Source organism: Staurois parvus, unplaced genomic scaffold (assembly GCF_062004578.1).
Source record: "Staurois parvus isolate SC_StPar_1 unplaced genomic scaffold, SC_StPar_1.0 ptg000087l, whole genome shotgun sequence".
NCBI lineage: Eukaryota > Metazoa > Chordata > Amphibia > Anura > Ranidae > Staurois > Staurois parvus.
In genome coordinates, this window is record NW_028317883.1 from 6,705,382 (window position 1) to 6,726,003 (window position 20,622).

General features: G+C 46.3%; 1 protein-coding gene across 1 annotated transcript in view; it reads left to right on the forward strand.

The window, feature by feature from the left end:
* LOC149468410 (alpha-2-macroglobulin-like protein 1) overlaps positions 1-20,622 on the forward strand; it is a 104,884-nt gene that overhangs the window by 74,426 nt on the left and 9,836 nt on the right. The window contains exons 2-3 of the mRNA XM_089670231.1: positions 9,280-9,354; positions 10,572-10,734. Of these exons, the coding sequence (XP_089526357.1) occupies positions 9,280-9,354; positions 10,572-10,734 (238 nt within the window). The remainder of the gene's footprint in view (positions 1-9,279; positions 9,355-10,571; positions 10,735-20,622) is intronic.

A 20,622-nucleotide genomic window follows, 5' to 3' on the forward strand; every position in this document is an offset into this window, starting at 1 on the left:
ATCCAGTTTCCCACTAGAGTGATCCTTCCCCATACTGGCCCAGGGGGTGTAGGTCTACTCACCCAGTCCTCTGTCTGTGAACTGATGGGTCGTTGGCTGCTCTCAGGCCTTCTGCTGCACCACTCCTTCCCTGCTCCACAGATGGTCCTCACTTTGGGGGACCTGAGGTCCTGAGCTTTCCTCCTTTCTAGCTCCTCTGCCTGTAGGTGAGCCCCTTCACATCTGGGCCAGCACCCAGGCTCCTGCTCTCCAGCCTTTCACTTAATCTTCCACCCGAATTCTCCTACTGCTGAACTTTGTTTACATTAAGCTACCAAGCTGATAAATGTCATTCAGGACAAAAGGCTGCTTTCACACTGATCTGCTTTTTTTTAATACAAAAATGGAAGAAAAACTGAAGAAAAATGCATGACCATTAAATCATAGGGAACTCTTCACACTTGTCAGTTGCAGGTCTGTTGCAAGTCCTGCAAACTGCATTTTTTGGTGCTGTAAACAAATAGAACACATATTAAAAATGCAGCAAAAATACATTAAAAAAATGCACCTGTGGTTGTGCATTTTTGTAATCACGTCCTTTTTCACAGGTGCAAAATGCACAGGAAATGTGACAAAAATGCATATGCATTTTTGGTACATTTTTGCAATGGAGCAGTGTGCAAGTAGCCTCCATTAGGAGTGCATCTTGTTAGCAGTCAGCATGTTTCCCTTCTATAGATCGACTGGAGTCATTGATCAAGATTTACATAGATCTACATCACTGGGGATGTGGTTGATGGATTTACACCATTTTTAAAATAAAGATTTTGTCAAATGTGGAATGCATTTACTTATATTGTATTGTTTTTGTGATTGAGTAACCAGGGGTACTTTTTATTCGTTACTCAATTATGGAGGGGAGCAGATATCTGGAGGCCCCTTATTTTAAAATGGGAGTCCAAGGCTTGGTTCACACTTGGTTCGCATTTGTTCCCACACTTCAGCCGAATTGCATTGCTCTTAAATTCTGAATGGCACGCCCACGCATCTCAGCCCGGGTGCACGAACTGCAGGGAAACCGCACAGTCTTTTTACGGATGCAGTTTTGAATGGGCTGCTGTGCCCAAGAAAACGTGGGCCACATGGCCCATACTAGTGTGAACCAGACCTAAATTATAATACGTCCATCCCTGAACTACCCTACATTCAAAAGGGCCAGGGAAATTAAGAAGCGGCCCTTGTCCCCATCAACATGGGGCAAGAGCTTTGCAGGGAGGAGGACCTACATTTTATTTTTTTTTGCATGAGTTACCATACCTTTTATTAGAATACCCAACAAGGAGTAGCATGTTTTTTTTTCTCTGCCTGTCAGTTTGAGGATGGACTTCTGATTCGCATAGCAGGATGAAGTAGCTTCCAATGCAAAATAGGTTCTTGCGGAGGTTCTATTGGGACACCTTTGTGCCCAACCCATGTATCCCACTGCAGGAACTGCATGGGTTGGGAACTTAAAGAGGAGTTATTAGGGCACTTACCTGTCCAGTCATCCAGCAGTGTCCTTCAATCGTCTTTTGGGTGCTGCAGTCACCATCTTAAATAAGGAAAACCGGCAGTGAAGCCTTGTGGCTTCACAGCCGATTTCCTACTACTTTGTGAATGGGACACAGTTTTCTTGGACCTGTGAAGTGTCCTAGAAGGCTGCAGGGGAAGGGGGGGGGCGAATGTCCGGGTCAGTCTGCCATGGCCAACTAAGCCAAAAGTGGGAGCAGGCACCTGCCAAATCAAGTACCCACCCCCCCTCTCCTCCAAAAGGTGCCAAATGTGGCTGCGAGGGGGGGGGGGGGGGGTAAGGCAGAAAAGCGAAGCTTCCTTTTTTTGGGTGGAACTACGCTTGACCTAGGTTCAGGTATCTATACTTTTATTAGTCAGCTAGAGGGGGCTAAGTCCTCAGGGATTGGGCTTTAGCCCAGGATCCCAGACTGGGGATACAGCCTGCATGCAATGACCATTCCAGAAGCTTTCTCAGCATATTTGTTAAAGCCTGGTTCAACTAACAAAGTCCAATAGCCAGCTAACCAATATGCAGAGTTAACCCATGATGCACCTCTAACAAAACAATCGGAATCACTCAACAGGGTCTGGATGATATTACAACATAGGCACCCAATTAAACTGGAAACATCCCTGCCAAACAGTAAAATAAGTACATATCAAACAGGCTTTAGGGAAAGCATCCCTATAAAAAGGAACATGAAAAAACACTATCAAAAACATTTTAAATGTAAACATAATACTTGCAAATCGTTTGGTGTGCATTGGAAGAGTTAAGGTCTCAAATAGGTATACATTCATCTACATTATAAGCAATGAGTAATTCTCCAGACCTGCATTAAGTGGCTGTGTCTGAGCGTTGTGCAACCATAATTAAATTCTCTGTTTTGCATTTAATACTTGCAAATTGGGACCCAGTGGACCATCAACATTAAATGAAAAATGTACCTTTGTATGTTTTATCTCATGGTTTACCCGGAGCAAATTGGCTTTGCCTGCATATACAGTACTTCCCTGATTAATATGATTTTGGATAGACAGACAATATTATAATGTGTATATGGTCTTTTACTACATATAATTAGAGAAAAAAAATGTGCTGGACACAAAAGCAGAGAGAAATCTTTGAAGCTTTTTGCCTTAATATATGCATACACCATTCAATAATCCTAAAGCAATAAAAGTACTTTTCATGGAAGCCAATAAAATATTGTTTTGTTTTTTTGATAGCAGAAATATAGGAATTTGTACATAAAGAATGGAGTGGATTACAGCAGCAGACTTTCAGTTAGTAAATAAATCCATAGGGTTCAACACCATGGTGCTTTATTTGCACAGTCTGGTCCAATCACAGAATCTAGTTAGCTCTCAGCTTCTCCTCCTACACAGTGCACTGTTTGTTGGATGAAAAGTATCTCCCAGTGAGACCCCAGAGAGGAGGCTCATATGGCTATTCTGTGTGATTAGTCCAAAACTATGTTCAGTTCCAAAGCCACAGCCTGCAGTCCCTGGGGCAAGAGGCCAAATTACAGCCAAGAATAAAGATCTAGGGGAGCAATCCACCCACAGAAATGTTCTCAGTGTATAATTAGTGGCAATGAACAGAAGTTAGCAGAAAGCTGTAAATAAAATACGGCTGACAAAAGGCTATTCCTATACAAACTGTTCAATTCAAGCGCCATCAGAATGCATTCCCTTCTGTAACGCTTGTTTACCTGATACTACAGAGTATTGCTAGATGCAGTTGCTAGCCAAAAAAACCTGTAATGAGATGAGAAACCCCTACACAGAGCATGTTTCATTTGTGTTATTTTAAGAAAGGAGCAGGAATCTCTTGTATGGTTTTCGATCAAACAGAATCACTTTCAGACTACATCTCATTCAGGGGCATGCTCATCATTTCCAGCAGGGATATTGCTTTTACATATTACTTAGGCAGTGAATTTATGTAATGTTAGTTGGCCAGAGACAAGTGGTTGACAGGGTATGGTCACCTAACTGGAAAAGGTCGAAACTGAATATAATTGGTTATATCTGTTCTCATGACTTTTTACAATACTATGCTCTTTCCAAATTAACCACTTCAATACCGGGCACTTTCCTCCCCTTCCTGCCCAGGCCAATTTTTAGCGCTGTCGCACTTTGACAATTGAGCAGTCATGCAACACTTTATCTATATGAAGTTTGTATTCTTTTTTGAGACAGAGCTTTATTTTGATATTTAATCACCACTGGGTGTTTTACATTTTTGCTAAACAAACGAAAAAAGACAGAAAAGTTTGGAAATAAAAAAAAGGTTTTTCTTTGTTTCTGTTGTAACATTTTGCAAATAAGAAATATTTCTTCAATGTGCGTTGATGAAGCTGCACTGATGGGCATGGATAAGGCTGCACTGATGGGCATGGATAAGGCTGCACTGATGGGCATGGATAAGGCTGCACTGATGGGCATGGATAAGGCAAAACTGATGAGGCTGCACTGATGGACACTAGTAAGCTGCACTGATGATCAGTGCCCTGATTATCAGTGTAAATGTATGCTGTCACAGGATTGCTGGTTATTGGCTTTCCTTTCCTCACACAACGACAGCGCGAGAGGAAAAGAAATGGTGATAACTAGCATTTGTTTACATTGATTGGACACAGCTGATCACATGGTAAAAGGCCACTGTGATTGGTCCTTTACCTAGCTTTGTGATCAGCTGTGTCCAAAGGACACAGATCACAGAGCAAGCCTAAAGAGCACTATGTGGGTGCACGAGGGGGATCTGGGAAGAACTAGACTATCAAGCTGTAACTGTCTTTCGGCTATAGTGCGGTTGGCAAATGGTTAAAACTACTAAACACAAATACAGATTTAAAAGTCTTTATTTTGTAATTTAGTTATAAAAAAAAGGTTCTCAAAGGATCCCTTGGAAAAAAAAAAAAAAAAGAAAAAAGCACCCACAATGTAAGTATCGTCAAACATGCCATCCAGCGATGCAAATCCTTCTCAATCACGTATAGCAACATTCTCCAAGCTGCCAAAAGAAAACACTGGCTGATCGCCAGCACAATCCACTTCCATTTATCATGTAAATATAAATATCAGCGCTAGCTTATAACTACACACAAAAATATTTCATCATTTCAAAATTCAGCAATGAATCAAAACACATACAAGTGAATGAAATATAGTCTGTGATAAATAAAATATCCATAATAAACTGAAAGTCCACAATAATGAATTAAAAAAAAATTGTGTAATAGAGATTCTTCCACCATGTGCCCAGTAATTATCCTGATGAGCAGATCCTGAAGAAGTCACACAATGAAACGTGTTGGTGATCTCAATATGTGCTCACCCGGAAGAGCTTTTTTTTTTTTTTATCAAGCTACCAAGGAGCATTGATTCCTGATCCTGCTTTTGACCTTGATCCTGATTCCTTCCATGATCCTTTTCCCATTCCTGTCCAGTATCTGCATCCTTTACCCCAATACCTTTCATCCTATATATCTGCTCCCCTTGATCCTGATCCCAGTTCTGGACCCAGTCCTGATTGTTTTTTGCATCTCTTGTCTTACCCCGTTTATCCATGGTTCCCCTTTTTTGTATATTTTATATTGTAGTTCGGTTGCTAATAGGTATTCTGTCATTTGGTTAATTTTTCACCAGTTTCCCTCTATCAGGTTAGCTGTATGTGGAAATAATACATTGATCTGAGATTGCCACATCGCTTCCTCCTTTTCTTTAGTAGGTCATGCGTCTTATCTTTTGCCAGGGGGGGGGATTGCCAGTGTACTGGGGCGGGGATTGTGGAGGGCTCTCTCGGGTGGGGGCGGGGCTTGGGTGTTGTTGGTCAAGGTCAGGCTCTCTTCGTGCGGAAGGGGGAAGTTGGCTTGTGTCAAGCTCTCGCCATGGGGGGGGGGGGGGGGTGTCGAGGGTAGAGCCAATTTTTGTGTTGCCTAAGGCAGCACAGAAAAAATGTCACCAGCACACCGAGGATCACCAATGGGTCCAAAGATTTTAATAAACCATCACATAGTTACAGCAAGGCAACGTTTCGGAGTCTCGCAGGACCCCTTCATCAGGTATGTGACAAATTGTGATAGAAACTGGAGAACTATTTCAGAAAACCATCCACCAATCAGAGTGAAGTGAAATGAGCTTGGCCCCACCCCATGATGTCATGTTCCCTCCAAAAATGTATTCAAATCAATGTAAACAGAAACAATACAAACTGCAAAAATAAATAAAACAATAATCAGATGTACAAAAACTGCATTCCCGGGGATATAAACATTGTGGTCACATGTGTATCATGGTACTCCCCGGATTGTAATAAAGTGCTAGCTGAAAGCAGCGCTGGGTTCTGGAAACAACGACCAGCAGCATATATGTCCCTGACAGAAGATAAAGACTGTTACCTAGAAATATGGGAGGGTTGTCTCCGATTGCCAAGTGAGCTGCAATGGGGACACACCTACAGTGGTCCTATTAGTGCAGCGGCCGACAGTTTCATAGCGACGCATGTCACCTGCATGCACCATGAGAGTTTACTACTCACACATGCGCTCAAAGACATACCTGCACCGGTGGCCATCATCATGGAAACCCATGATGACGGCGCCGGGAAGGACAAGGCGGAGGCAAGTCGCCGGCATCATAGAAACATATGGCACCGATGCCACACAAACCAGTGGGTGGGCGGGGTTGCAGAGATGAGCTGTGAAGAAAAAAAAAACAAAGAAAACAGATTGAAGGCTAGTTCACACCACATGCATTTCAGTTACTTTTCATCTACATCCAAAGATAAAGTAGTATACTATACATGGTTGCCAATGTCATAGTTCACATCAGTGTTCGTAGTTCCAGTGCGTTCCAGCTGCAGATAAAAAAAGCAGAACACGCCGCATCTCATTCGTACAGAGCTGCACTGGAATGCTGCAAAACACATCAAAACGTACCGGAGTGCACCAAAATTGTGCCGTATTACACATGTCCCCATCTCAAATGAAAAAAGAGAGGGGGAAAAAAACAAAAAAAAACAGACTAGAATGTATAAAAAAATACTTTCGAATGCATAAAAAACGCATAAAAAATGCACCAGATATGCCAAAAACCGTGTCAAAACGCACAGGCAAAGACGCATCCAGAAGGGCTCTCTCTGGTGGGGGCAGGGCTTGGGTGTTGTTGGTGCGACGCATGTCACCAGCACACCGAGGATCACCAATATGGGTCTAAAGGTTTTAATAAACCATCACATAGTTACAGTAAGGCAACGTTTCGGAGTCTCGCAGGACCCCTTCATCAGGCATGTGACAAGTTGTGATAGAAACTGGAGAACTATTTAAGAAAACCATCCACCAATCAGAGTGAAGTGAAATGAGCTTGGCCCCACCAACAATGGACATTTCGTCCTTGTATACAAGTATACCTAATGAAGCAGGTTTGGTGGAGGTTAGACATTTCTGGTCTGGATCGAATGCCCAGAATCTCCCATGTGAATATCTAATTGATTGTTTACGTTTTCTACTTGAAAGCAATTTTTTTGCATTTGAGGGGACCATCTATGCCCAAATACGTGGCACTGCCATGGGCAGTTCTGCTGCCCCCTCCTTTGCAAATCTGTTTGTTGGGTATATGGAGGAGCACAACATTTATGTCATGCCTTTGTTCATTGATCATGTCAAATGCTGGCTAAAGATATATAGATGTAATCTTCCTTACCTGGAAAGGGGAAACATCTATTTTTTATGAGTTTGTTGACCAGCTTAATGGCATCTTTCCTGGTATCATTTTCAACCCCGAGATATCCCCCAACAGCATTACATATCTTGATGTGAGGATCACTGACAATCAGGGTACACTCCAGACATCTGTGTTCTCAAAACCAACGGACAGGAACACCCTACTACATTACCAGAGCGCACATCCCAAGCATCTCCGTGATAGCCTGCCTATCTCACAGTTCAAGAGGGTGTTACGCATTTGTTCCTGTATGAGTGTGTATACTTGAGGCCATGTATAGAAAATTTGTGGAAAGAGGTTATCCTACTTGAGTACTTGATCAGGCATTAGCCAGAGCTATGGCAGATTTTGAAGGCAGCCCTAGGGCAGCCAACAGGCCGCTCTTTATACACTGCTTCAATCAGGCATCTGAGCGTATTAAACAAGCGGTCATGCATAACATGAACATCCTTAGAGCTGATGACACTATCACCCGACTTAAAGAATCCACCATTGATGGCGCATAAGCGAGGTAGATCCCTACGTGACTTATTAGTTCAAGCGGACCCTAGGACCAAATACGCTAAGGCAGTATTTAAGTTCTCAGAAAGACAGGATTGCTATAAGTGTTACAATTGTAATGTATGCAACTCATTGATCTGTGGGGAATATTTCACACATCCCCACAGTGGGAAACGTTAGCAGATATAGGGTTACCTGAACTGTAACACCGATCACTGCGTTTATATTCTGAAATGCCCATGCTCACTAGTTTATGTGTGCAAAACAAAAAGGTCCCTTTAAGCGAAGATTTCAGAAACATAGGAGTGACATTAGGACAGCTCTAGTCAAGAGTACCAAAGGTGAACCCATTGATTTGAGCAAACCCGTAGCAGTCCATTTTATTTCGACAGGACACCAGGTACATGAATTGAGGGGCATGACCATCGAACACGTCAGTCGATTGGCGAGAGGAAGAGATCGTGACAACTTCCTCCTCCGTCGTGAAGCTTATTGGATCCATACCCTTGACAGAACACAACCGAGGGAACTTAATACTAACACATCATATTTGTGCTTTTTGGTTATGATGATTCCTCATGATTGAAGTGTATATAGTTTTGTAGGTAACTTTTGGTTTAGATTTTTCACATTTGCACTATTCACAGTGGTTTCTTTCTTTCTCCCTGCAAGCAGGTGAGCTGTGTCACCCCCTACACATTCCTTTTTTTTTTTTTCTCCATGTCTAGCCATGTCTAGCCTCTTTTCCATTTTTTTTTTTTTTTTTTAACGTTAGATTTTTATTGAAAATTTTTCAAATTACATACATAACATGCGGATGTAGTCATTGTTGTATGATATGACATAAACCACTAGTAAACATGTTGGACAGAATAATTGTCATGGAACATAAAAAACATAAACATTATACAGGTGGTCCTACAGAAATCAGAGTCAAATGATCAATACAAGTTCTCCAGCACGTCAGAAGGAGGGGAGAAGATAAAGAAAGAAGGGAGCAAATACAGGGATATTCACATACAAAGTATGACCTAGAATGGCAGCATAGTACATTTGTGTACGTATAGGAGACCTGAATCCCATGTAAAATTTCAGTATCACCAAGTTTTATACCATATGAGCCAAGGTTTCCAGTTTTTTTCAAATGCAGGTAACGTGTCATTTTGGATAGCTAACAAACGTTCATAAGAATAGTGTTGTTGAGTAGTATAAACAGCCTCTGACAGATTGGGGGTTAATTCCTTTTTCCAGTGTCTGGTAATGGTTAAATTAACAGATAGCAACAGGTTTGCTACAATCTTGCAATAAGAGAAGGGGAATTTGTCTATTCCCAAGTTTAGTATGGCCAAGCCCGGATCGGGGGGGTTAATGTACCTGATGTATCTGACAAAATTTTTAAAATTTTACGTCAAAAGCTGCAAATACTTTTACAATTCCATAATATGTTCTTTTAATTAAGCTGGTTCAGCAAACTTTTAGTCTGTACATGTTAGACATAACCATTGATCTTCATTACAGGGAGGAGTGAAAGATGATGTCTCCCTTTCTGCTTATGTGACAATGGCTCTAATAGAGGCTGGTGCATCTCTGGAGGTAAGTGATCATCAGCAAAAATATTGTTACATACCTGTATATGTTGTACCTAACCAAGAGAAAAAGTGATATTGCAATGTTTCTTCCAAGCATAACAACTGTTTTTCAATCAATTGCTTAATGGTAGGTGCTGTTAGAATGGGTATACAGTTGGCCACTGGTGTTCCATCCCCGTCACATCACATCACCCCTGAGCACGGGTAGACAACTGGGCCTGTAGCAGCTCCCTTCCATGTTTTTTTATGTAATCAATTTGTGCCCAAGAAAGAAATCAGATATGTCCACTAGTGGGATAAGAATAGGATCAACTATACGTAATGACAAATTAGGCGTTTTTTAAGTGGTTAACTACTGTTAACTATTTAACAGAAATTAGGTTTGAGCTTTAGATTTGGGTCAGCCATGAGTTCAACCAAAGCTGTTTACAGTTCAACAAATGGGTAAACAAAAAAAAACAGATTTGGCCAGTTTGCCCACCTGCCAAACCTCCAGCTGCTGGTATCACTACCTCCACTGAATGACAACGTCCCACTGGTCAGTTGCTAGGGTGTTGGGCTGCACAGCTTTACTGGTTACCAGGAGACAGGTGGTTGCCTGTCGACCACTAGATCATCATTTTCAGCAGCCCGAACAAAAGCAAACAGTTCCTGGATGATGGTCAAAGATTCTACCTGTGTGGTATTCAGCCAGATCCCTTTTTTTTGTTTTGTATAGAGAGGGGAAGAATTAGCACCTCTTACAGCTTTTTATTAGTATCTGTGTCTCCGTTGCTGGGATGTCCCTTTACTCTGTGCTCCCTTGACCACCAGGGTTGTGAATTGAACTCTCTCTTGTCCCTCCCTGGAAAACCTTGCCCATCCTTTTTAAACCAGAATCAAATAGAGAATAAATGCCACCATTACCGTCTCAATTGGATTGTATAGAAAATACATTCCAGGGAGGATAAACAGAAAATCCAATTCACAGCAATGCCCTGGGTGTCACAGACACAGACAATTATAAGAATTTTTTCCAACAAGAGACACAGATGACATTATTTCTAAACTGAGAAAAACATTTTGGCTGCAGTTCTACTTAAAATGTATTTAAAAAATTGCAGATTTTAGTCATATACGTAGATCACATCAGAGGTATCATGCATCTTTATCCTCTTGATTACTCTTCCCAATGTTATTTTAGCAAATACTGAAATTTCATACTAGTCAATTTATTTCTAGGATCCTCTGGTTAGAGACGCAGTGTCCTGTCTGCGGAAGGCTGCTGTGGATGTGAACAATGTATACACTTTGGCTCTGCTGGCCTACACCTTTACATTGTGCAGAGAGACAGAGCTCAGGGCAGCTGTATTAAACAAACTGGAAGAAAAAGCTGTACGAGGAGGTAAGGAATAGATTTACTAAAATGATTCCAGGCAGAAGTCATTGGGGTTGATTTACTAAAGGCAAATAGGCTGTGCACTGCAGGTGCATTTGTTTTAGATTTAGATCCAAGAGGCAGCTCTGAAATGAAGAGAAGCTCTGCTGATTTATTTCATCCAATCATGTACAAGCAAAAATGCTATTTTTTTATTTTCCTTGCATGTTCCTCTCAGATCTAGAGCAACTGCTCTTTCAGTGCACTTGCAGTGCACTTCCAATTCCTATTTGCCTTCAACCCCATCGTATATTTTATATTCAAATGTTTTTATTGAAATTTTAACATACAAAGAAGAAAAAGAACATAGTAAAATGCAATGATCAATCTTGTTCAATTCACATTTGGAGAAATTGAGACATGGAAAGGAAAGTTAAGAGACAAGAGAAGGTTCCCCACCTAGTGGCCGGGGAGCCTGTGTATCTTTAATTTATTTACATGAGAGGTATGCTCGGTCTGTTGTGAACCGTTCAAGAAAACTTGTGAGGTGTAAATATTGGGGGGAATATGAAATTGAGGGAGGGGTGGAACATAAGAGAAAACATGGAGAGGGGGAAGGGGGGGAAGAGGAAGAGCACCAATGAAGTACTGTTATGGAGTATTATATCCATTACAGATAGTAATCATGTTATTACGCATCTGGGATTGTTTAACCATCGCGACCACTGACTTGTAAATTTGTGGAGGGAGGAATTATAAATTGCTATTTTTCTCTCCATTGCACATTGGAGGTTAAGGTCAGATAAGAGGCGGGACACTGATGGGACGGTGATGGATCTCCATAGTCTAGTGATGTTAGTTTTTGCAGCTGCTAAGATGTGGATGATTATGGTGCGTACGTTTATCGGGAATGCGTCTATTCCAATGTGGAGAAGCGCCAAGGCGGGATTTGGAGTTACTAAAGTTCCAGAGAGTAAGGAAATTATCTGGAATACTTTATTCCAGTACGACTTGAGCGATTTACATGCCCAAAGGATGTGGAGAAGTGTTCCTTTTTCTCCGCAATGTCTCCAGCAGGTGTTCGTATGTTGAGGGTAAAAGAGGGCTAATTTAGTTGGGGTTAGATACCAATGATGTAGTATTTTTAAGTATGTTTCCCAATGGGAACTACATTTGGAAGCTTTAAAGGTGATGGCAAATGTTTTTTCCCAAATGTATGGGGTTATTGTTTGGCAAAGATTCTGCTCCCAATTGATTAAGGAAGAAGTGTGTGTAGTAAATTGTGTCTCGGTAATGAGTGAATAGAAGGTCGAAATTCCTTTCTTAGGATACGGTTTCCTTTGATAGAAATTCTGTGTAGTAGCAGGAGTCTCTATTTTGATTGGTATTTTTGCTGTGTTAATGGAGTGGGCTATGCGCATATAGGTATATTGTTCCCTATCAGGAAGATGAAATTTCCGCTGGATAACAGAGAATGAGTCTAATTTATGATTCGTGTGAATGTCTTTTATGTAAAGTATACCGCGGCTTTTCCATGATGATATATTTAGGTGAGGAGTGATGAAGTGTAAGGACGTCAGGGGAGTGGGGCTTTTCACATTACTTGTGTTGCCTTGAGCGCGGGTTGAGAAATCAAACCAAGCATTTACAGAAGCCTGTATGCAGGGGTGTGTTTGCAGGGTTTTAGGTAGAACTGCTCTGGGTATGAATAGTATGTCTGTTATTGCGTGTGGTAGGCTTAAGGAGGTTTCCATTTTGGTCCATATCTTCTCTTCGGTAGGGTGCCACCAGAAGAAAAGCTGGTCTAGTAAAGCGGCTTGGTAGTATGATTTCAAGTGAGGAAGACCCGCTCCACCTCTGGAGGGAGGGTGTAGTAATAGATTCGCAGAGCATCTGGGTCTGCTAGAGTTCCATAGAAATTTGTTTATTAGAGATTGAAGTTTAGCGAAAAAGGTGTGTGTGAGTGGTATAGGAAGCGTCCGAAATATATATAGTATTTTAGGTAATATGCACATTTTCACCATTGCTACTCTGCCTAGAGTCGATAGTGAGGATGTGCGTAAGCACTTTAGTTCTTGAGGAATGGTTTCCAGTAAAGGTTTGAAATTAGTTGTGTAGAGTTGGTTAGTAGTTGCAGTGAGTTTGATCCCTAGATAGGGTATGCTATGTGTTTCCCATGTAAAGGGAAAATGTGTGGATATTAAGGCTTGGGTTTCAATAGGTGTGTGTAGGTTTAGTATAGATGATTTAGGTTCGTTAAGTTTGTAGTATGAAACATCTGCGTATCTGCGTATATGTGTACGTATTGAGCGAAGTGAATTGTAGGGGTTCGTAATCATAAGGATAATATCTAGAGATGAGCGAATTGTTCAAAAATTCGATTCGACTGATTCGCGGAATAAATTCGATTCGAGGCGAATATATTCGCTGCGAATTTAACTTATAAAAAGGGTGTTTCTAGGCTTCAGAGAGCCTTTATATTAGTGCAGAACACTGTACCTTTAATTTAAATGCCCTTGGAGTCTGCTGGGGAAGAGAACTAATACTGTCAGTCAGTATGACATGCAGATGAGTGCCGTCGATCTTAGAATCACCGCACACTTCACTCATTTGGGCACTCACGGGGCCAAAACCAGAGTGTGGAGCCACAGTGTGGCGGTGGAGGCAGCAGCAATGGGAGGCCATACAGCACCCTATGACAAAATGGAACCCACCAGCAGTGTGAGGAGACCTGAAAGTGGCACATGGCAGAGTGTGGCGATGGAGACAGCAGCAATGGGAGGCCGTACAGGGACCCATGACACACTCTGGACCTGGCAGCAGCATGAGGAGGCGGTACAGGGGCCCATGACAGATTACGGGCCTGGCAGCAGCAGAGGGCGGGCGGTGGATGCAGCAGTATTCGGAAGCCAAACACAGGCCTCGGTTAAAAAGCGGAAGCCGTCAGCAGCGTGAGCAGACGACAGAGGCACATGGCGCAGGGTGGCGGTGGAGGCAGTAGCAATGGAAGGCCATACAGCACCCTATCACAAAATGGAACCCACCAACAGTGTAAGGAGACCTGAAAGTGGCACATGGCGCAGGGTGGCGGTGGAGGCAGCAGTATTCGGAAGACATACACAGGCCTAGGCTAAAAAGCGGAAGCCGTCAGCAGTGTGAGCAGACGACAGAGGCTCATGGCGCAGGGTGGCGGTGGAGGCAGCAGTATTCGGAAGCCATACACAGGCCTAGGTTAAAAAGCGGAAGCCGTCAGCAGCGTGAGCAGACGACAGACACATGGCGCAGGGTGGCGGTGGAGGCAGCAGTATTCGGAAGCCATACACAGGCCTAGGTTAAAAAGCGGAAGCCGTCAGCAGCGTGAGCAGACGACAGAGACACATGGCGCAGGGTGGCGGTGGAGGCAGCAGTATTCGGAAGCCATACACAGGCCTAGGTTAAAAAGCGGAAGCCGTCAGCAGCGTGAGCAGACGACAGAGACACATGGCGCAGGGTGGCGGTGGAGGCAGCAGTATTCGGAAGCCATACACAGGCCTAGGTTAAAAAGCGGAAGCAGTCAGCAGCGTGAGCAGACGACAGAGACACATGGCGCAGGGTGGCGGTGGAGGCAGCAGTATTCGGAAGCCATACACAGGCCTAGGTTAAAAAGCGGAAGCAGTCAGCAGCGTGAGCAGACGACAGAGACACATGGCGCAGGGTGGCGGTGGAGGCAGCAGTATTCGGAAGACATACACAGGCCTAGGTTAAAAAGCGGAAGCCGTCAGCAGCGTGAGCAGACGACAGAGACACATGGCGCAGGGTGGCGGTGGAGGCAGCAGTATTCGGAAGCCATACACAGGCCTAGGTTAAAAAGCGGAAGCAGTCAGCAGCGTGAGCAGATGACAGAGACACATGGCGCAGGGTGGCGGTGGAGGCAGCAGTATTCGGAAGCCATACACAGGCCTAGGTTAAAAAGCGGAAGCCGTCAGCAGCGTGAGCAGACGACAGAGACACATGGCGCAGGGTGGCGGTGGAGGCAGCAGTATTCGGAAGCCATACACAGGCCTAGGTTAAAAAGCGGAAGCCGTCAGCAGCGTGAGCAGACGACAGAGACACATGGCGCAGGGTGGCGGTGGAGGCAGCAGTATTCGGAAGCCATACACAGGCCTAGGTTAAAAAGCGGAAGCCGTCAGCAGCGTGAGCAGACGACAGAGACACATGGCGCAGGGTGGCGGTGGATGCAGCAGTATTCGGAAGCCAAACACAGGCCTCGGTTAAAAAGCGGAAGCCGTCAGCAGCGTGAGCAGACGACAGAGGCACATGGCGCAGGGTGGCGGTGGAGGCAGCAGTATTCGGAAGCCATACACAGGCCTAGGTTAAAAAGCGGAAGCCGTCAGCAGCGTGAGCAGACGACAGACACATGGCGCAGGGTGGTGGTGGATGCAGCAGTATTCGGAAGCCAAACACAGGCCTCGGTTAAAAAGCGGAAGCCGTCAGCAGCGTGAGCAGACGACAGGCACATGGCGAAGGGTGGCGGTGGAGGCAGCAGCAATGGGAGGCCATACAGCACCCTATGACAAAATGGAACCCACCAGCAGTGTGAGGAGACCTGAAAGTGGCACATGGCAGAGTGTGGCGATGGAGACAGCAGCAATGGGAGGCCGTACAGGGACCCATGACACACTCTGGACCTGGCAGCAGCATGAGGAGGCGGTACAGGGGCCCATGACAGATTACGGGCCTGGCAGCAGCATGAGGAGTCGGTACGGGGGCCCATGGCAGATTACGGGCCTGGCAGCAGCATGAGGAGGCGGTACAGGGGCCCATGGCAGAGTGGCGGAGCGTAAGCAGCTAAAATTGAAGGCCATACAGAGGCCTATGTTAAAAAGTCCCCCCAGCAGCAGCGTGGGGAGACGACAGAGGCACATGGCGCAGGGTGGCGGTGGAGGCAGCAGCAATGGAAGGCCATACAGCACCCTATCACAAAATGGAACCCACCAACAGTGTAAGGAGACCTGAAAGTGGCACATGGCAGAGTCTGGCGATGAAGTCAGCAGCAATGGGAGGCCGTACAGGGACCCATGACACACTCTGGACCTGGCAGCAGCAAGAGGAGGCGGTACAGGGGCCCATGGCAGAGTGGCGAAGCGTAAGCAGCTTAAATTGAAGGCCATACAGAGGCCTATGTTAAAAATAATAACATGTTTGGGGCATGATTCATGGCGGATTTAGTCAGTTGTGTCAGGAACTGGTGGTTTGAAATCCAGACTAATCCACTCCTGATTCATTTTCACAAACGTGAGTCTCTCCACACTTTGGGTGGACAGTCGTGTCCTCCGCGGAGTTACAATACCTCCTGCCGCACTAAACACGCGCTCCGATGCCACGATACTGGCCGGGCATGACAGCCTTTCAAGGGCAAATTCAGCTAGTTGGGGCCAAAGGTCAAGTTTCGTTGCCCAGTAGTCAAGGGGATTGTCTACCTCGGTTGGCAGGGTGCTGTCCAAGTAGGCCCAAGCCTGTTGTTTGAGGTCCTGCTCCAGGTCCACCTGATGCTGCTGCTGCTGCGGCTGGTTAGTAGTTTCCTCACTGCGCTGGTGAAGAAAGCTACTCATCATCGACTGCAGACTGAGGCAGCCGCTGCTGGTGGAGCTGCCACTGCTCCTACCACCCCACCCCTCCCCTGCTGCCATGGCAGCGGAACGCGAGCGCACAGGGCCCACAGTGTCTGAGGATGGACGTTGGCGCACAAAGGCAGAGACCAACTGACTACATAGGTGGTTTTTATAGTACGTTATTTTGGCCTCCCTCTCAGCAGGTGTGAAAAAGGACACCATTTTTGAACGGTAGCGAGGGTCCAACAAGGTGGACAGCCAAAAGTCATCCCTCTGTCTGATGGTTATTATTCGGCTGTCGCTACGCAAGCAACCGAGCATGCTATGGGCCATTTTTGCCAAGGAATGCGAGGGACTCCCTGCCTCCATCTCCACAGCATACTGCCACGGTGCGTCTGGGTCCTCTGTCTCCTCCTCCTCCTCCTCTACCAGATGCTCCTGCTCCTCCACTCCTGTCCGCTGAGTGGAAAAAACACCCATTTCACTCAATAATTCCTGAGCACAAATGTCCTCCTCTACCTCCTCCTCTTCTTCCTGTCCTGCCCCCACAGGGGTCAGGTGGCGTTGAGATCTGTGCGCCACGTCTACCGCACCCTGACCAGCCATTGTTAACAGCATTTGTTCCAGGACGTGCAACAGAGGAATGACGTCGTTCATCCCATAGTCCTGCCGACTCACGAATAGCGTGGCCTCCTCAAAGGGCCTGAGCAAGCGGCAGGTGTCACGCATGAGCTGCCAATGGCTGACATCGAAGTTACACAGGGGAGTACCTTTATCCGCTTGTAACATCAGGAAATCGGTGATGGCCTTTCACTGTTCGTAAAGGCGGTCTAATATGTGTAGGGTTGAATTCCACCTTGTTGCAACGTCGCAGATCAGGCGATGCTGTGGAATTCCGTTCTGCCGCTGCAGCTCAAGGAGGGTGTGCTTTGCGGTGTAGGAATGGCTGAAATGCATGCAAAGTTTACGTGACATTTTAAGGATGTCTTGCAGTGGGATGGTGGATTTTAGGAACCGCTTGACAACCAGATTGAACACGTGAGCCATGCATGGCGCATGGCACAACCTTCCTTGACGCAGAGCAGACACCATGTTCTTTCCGTTGTCGGTCAACATGGTTCCGATTTTCAGTTTGCGCGGAGACAGCCATCTGTCGATTTCTCTGTTCATTACACTCAGAAGTTCCTCCCCTGTGTGACTACGTTCGCCAAGGCATACCAGGTGCAGCACAGCGTGACACCGTTGCGCCCTGCACATGTGATATGCCGGTCGGGTAATGGGACTTAGCACAGGGGTGGCGGCTGAGGACACGGCGGAAGAAGAGGTGGTAGAGGCGGACATCTTTGCCGGACCAAGGACGTGCAAACGTGGAGGCAAAAGCGGCGTGACCTGTCCAAGTTGCTGGTGCGGCTGTGACGGCACCACGTTCACCCAGTGGGCCGTAAATGACATGTACTGTCCCTGACCGTAGTTACAGCTCCACACGTCGGCGCTGCCGTGCACTTTGGCAGAGACCGACATGCTCAAAGACTGGCCCACCATCTCTTCTACATGTGAATGCAGGGCTGGCACTGCCTTTTTGGCGAAGAAATGCCGGCTTGGCACTCTCCACCGCGGCTCGGCACAAGCCATCATTTCTCGGAAAGGTGCTGAGTCCACCACTTAGAAAGGGAGGGACTGCAGCACTAGCAACTTGGACAGGAGGACGTTCAGCTTCTGCACCGTCGGGTGCGTGCTCGCAAACTGTTGTCTCTTGGAAACGGATTCCAAGAAAGACTGCTGACGGAATCCGTGAAGAGGAGTAGCAGGAGAAGGAGCATCTGAACGAGCGGAAGATGCCAACGAGCGACAACTCCCCTCAGCAGAGGTGTTGGAGCCTTGACTGGCTGATAGAGGGCGATTGACGTCGGGTGACGGAGCAAGTAACGGAGCAGGTGATGGAGCGGGGGCTGGGGCAGGCAGAACCGCCGTATCTTTATCACGGTTTTCCCAGGCCACCGAATGGCGACGCTGCATATGCTGACGCAACGCTGTAGTCCCAACATGGGCCCCCTGGCCACGCTTGACTTACTGGCCACATAGTCGACATACGGCTACGTTTACTTCCACGGGCGGCTTGACGAAAAATTGTCACACCGCCGAGTAGGAAACTTTGCCCCCGCTACTCCTCACTGGCTGACTGCTACTTCCTCCGTGCACACCGGCACCACTACTGGCCGTGGTGGTAGGCTGCAGTGGAGCTGGTGCTGTACTCCGTGGCCGTTTGCCTCCACTGACACTGCTGCGACCCTGCTGCCTCCTGGGCAACCCACCGACTGTTTTGCTCGCTGGCAAGCTGGCACCCTCTTCTCCTGATGATGCGGAAGCAATAGCCTGATGACGACGAGGCTGCCAAGTGTGATCAGCCTCATCATCATCAATTAGGGTCTCCGCGTCACTACTAGCCCCCTCGGCTGCGTGTGGGTCAGGAGACAGACCTGTCTCTAGACCGGCTACCGAGCCACTCTCCTCGCCAGTACTTCTTCGCCTGGCTGCTGAAGAGGCGGATGTCTCCCCCCGTTCCTGACCGCACTCTGTTAGCTCTTCCTCACTGTACAGTGGGGCTGAGCCCACAGCATGCGATACTTCGCTTGGTGAGGGAACACCAAAGGACAGGGGCAGGTAGAGGACACGTGATTTCAGTGAGCTTGCTCCCGGGCCATGCCAACTAACGGTTGTGTCTGACGTACCCACCGACCGTTGGCTGTAGGTGTCAGAGGTGACCTGGGAAGAGGAAGACGACCGAGTCAACCAATCGATGACGGCAGGGTTGTCGGTGGAGACACGACCGCTGGATGACACCGGGAGCACTGGCCTCTGGCTGCGACTAGTGCTGCCTCGACCCCTTCCTCTGCTGCCACGTCTGCTCGCTCCTGAAACATTGCCTCCTCTGCCACTCCTCTGCGTGTTGTCTGACATACTCTTTAATTCAATAGTGGTTGTGAAGCAGAAAGTAACGATTCTGTGTCCCTGAGTAACAATTCTGTGTCCCCGAGTAACGATTCTGTGTCCCCGAGTAACGATTCTGTGTCCTCGAGTAACGATTCTGTGTCCTCGAGTAACGATTCTGTGTCCTCGAGTAACGATTCTGTGTCTGTCCCTGAGTAACGATTCTGTGTCTGTCCCCGAGTAACGATTCTGTGTCTGTCCCTGAGTAACGATTCTGTGTCCCTGAGTAACGATTCTGTGTCCCTGAGTAACGATTCTGTGTCCCTCAGTAACGATTCTGTGTCCCTCAGTAACGATTCTGTGTCCCTCAGTAACGATTCTGTGTCCCTCAGTAACGATTCTGTGTCCCTCAGTAACGATTCTGTGTCCCTCAGTAACGATTCTGTGTCCCTCAGTAACGATTCTGTGTCCCTCAGTAACAATTCTGTGTCCCTCAGTAACAATTCTGTGTCTGTCCCTCAGTAACGATTCTGTGTCCCTGAGTAATGATTCTGTGTCTGTCCCTCAGTAACGATTCTGTGTCCCTCAGTAACGATTCTGTGTCCCCGAGTAACGATTCTGTGTCCCCGAGTAACGATTCTGTGTCCCTGAGTAACGATTCTGTGTCCCTGAGTAACGATTCTGTGTCCCCGAGTAACGATTCTGTGTCCCCGAGTAACGATTCTGTGGCCCCGAGTAACGATTCTGTGTCCCCGAGTAACGATTCTGTGGCCCCGAGTAACGATTCTGTGGCCCTGAGTAACGATTCTGTGGCCCTAACTCTGTCCCTAATACAGACAGGTCTGTCTCTCTTGAATGACCGGAGGCTAATGGAGAATTCTAAGATGGCCGCGATTTATAGCTCCACCATTACACAGTGCTGGCTGGCTGGCTGCTGATTGGCTAATGCGATCACATGTCATGAATGAATGCATTATGGGTCAGCGCGCCTTGTCTGCGCGCCTTCCCAGAGATCCCCGCTCTGTCGCCGCCATTTTTGGGAAAATTCGATTCGTGCATCCGAAGTTTGCTAATTTTCGGATTCGGCGTGAATTGAATTTTTCCTAATCTTCGAAACGAATTCCACTTCGCCATGTTCGATTCGCTCATCTCTAATAATATCGTCTGCAAAGAGACTAAGTTTGTGTTCGTATTGGTGAAGTTTAATTCCCGTCAAGGCTGGGTCGCTTCTAAGACTGGTTGCTAATGGTTCAATAAGTAAGGCAAAAATTATGGGGGACAGAGGGCATCCTTGTCTGGTGCCGTTTGATATGCAGAAAGGCTGTGAGAGTGTACCGTTGGTCAGTACTCTGGCAGTGGGTTTGGAGTAGAGAGAGAGAATTGCTGAAAGCATCCA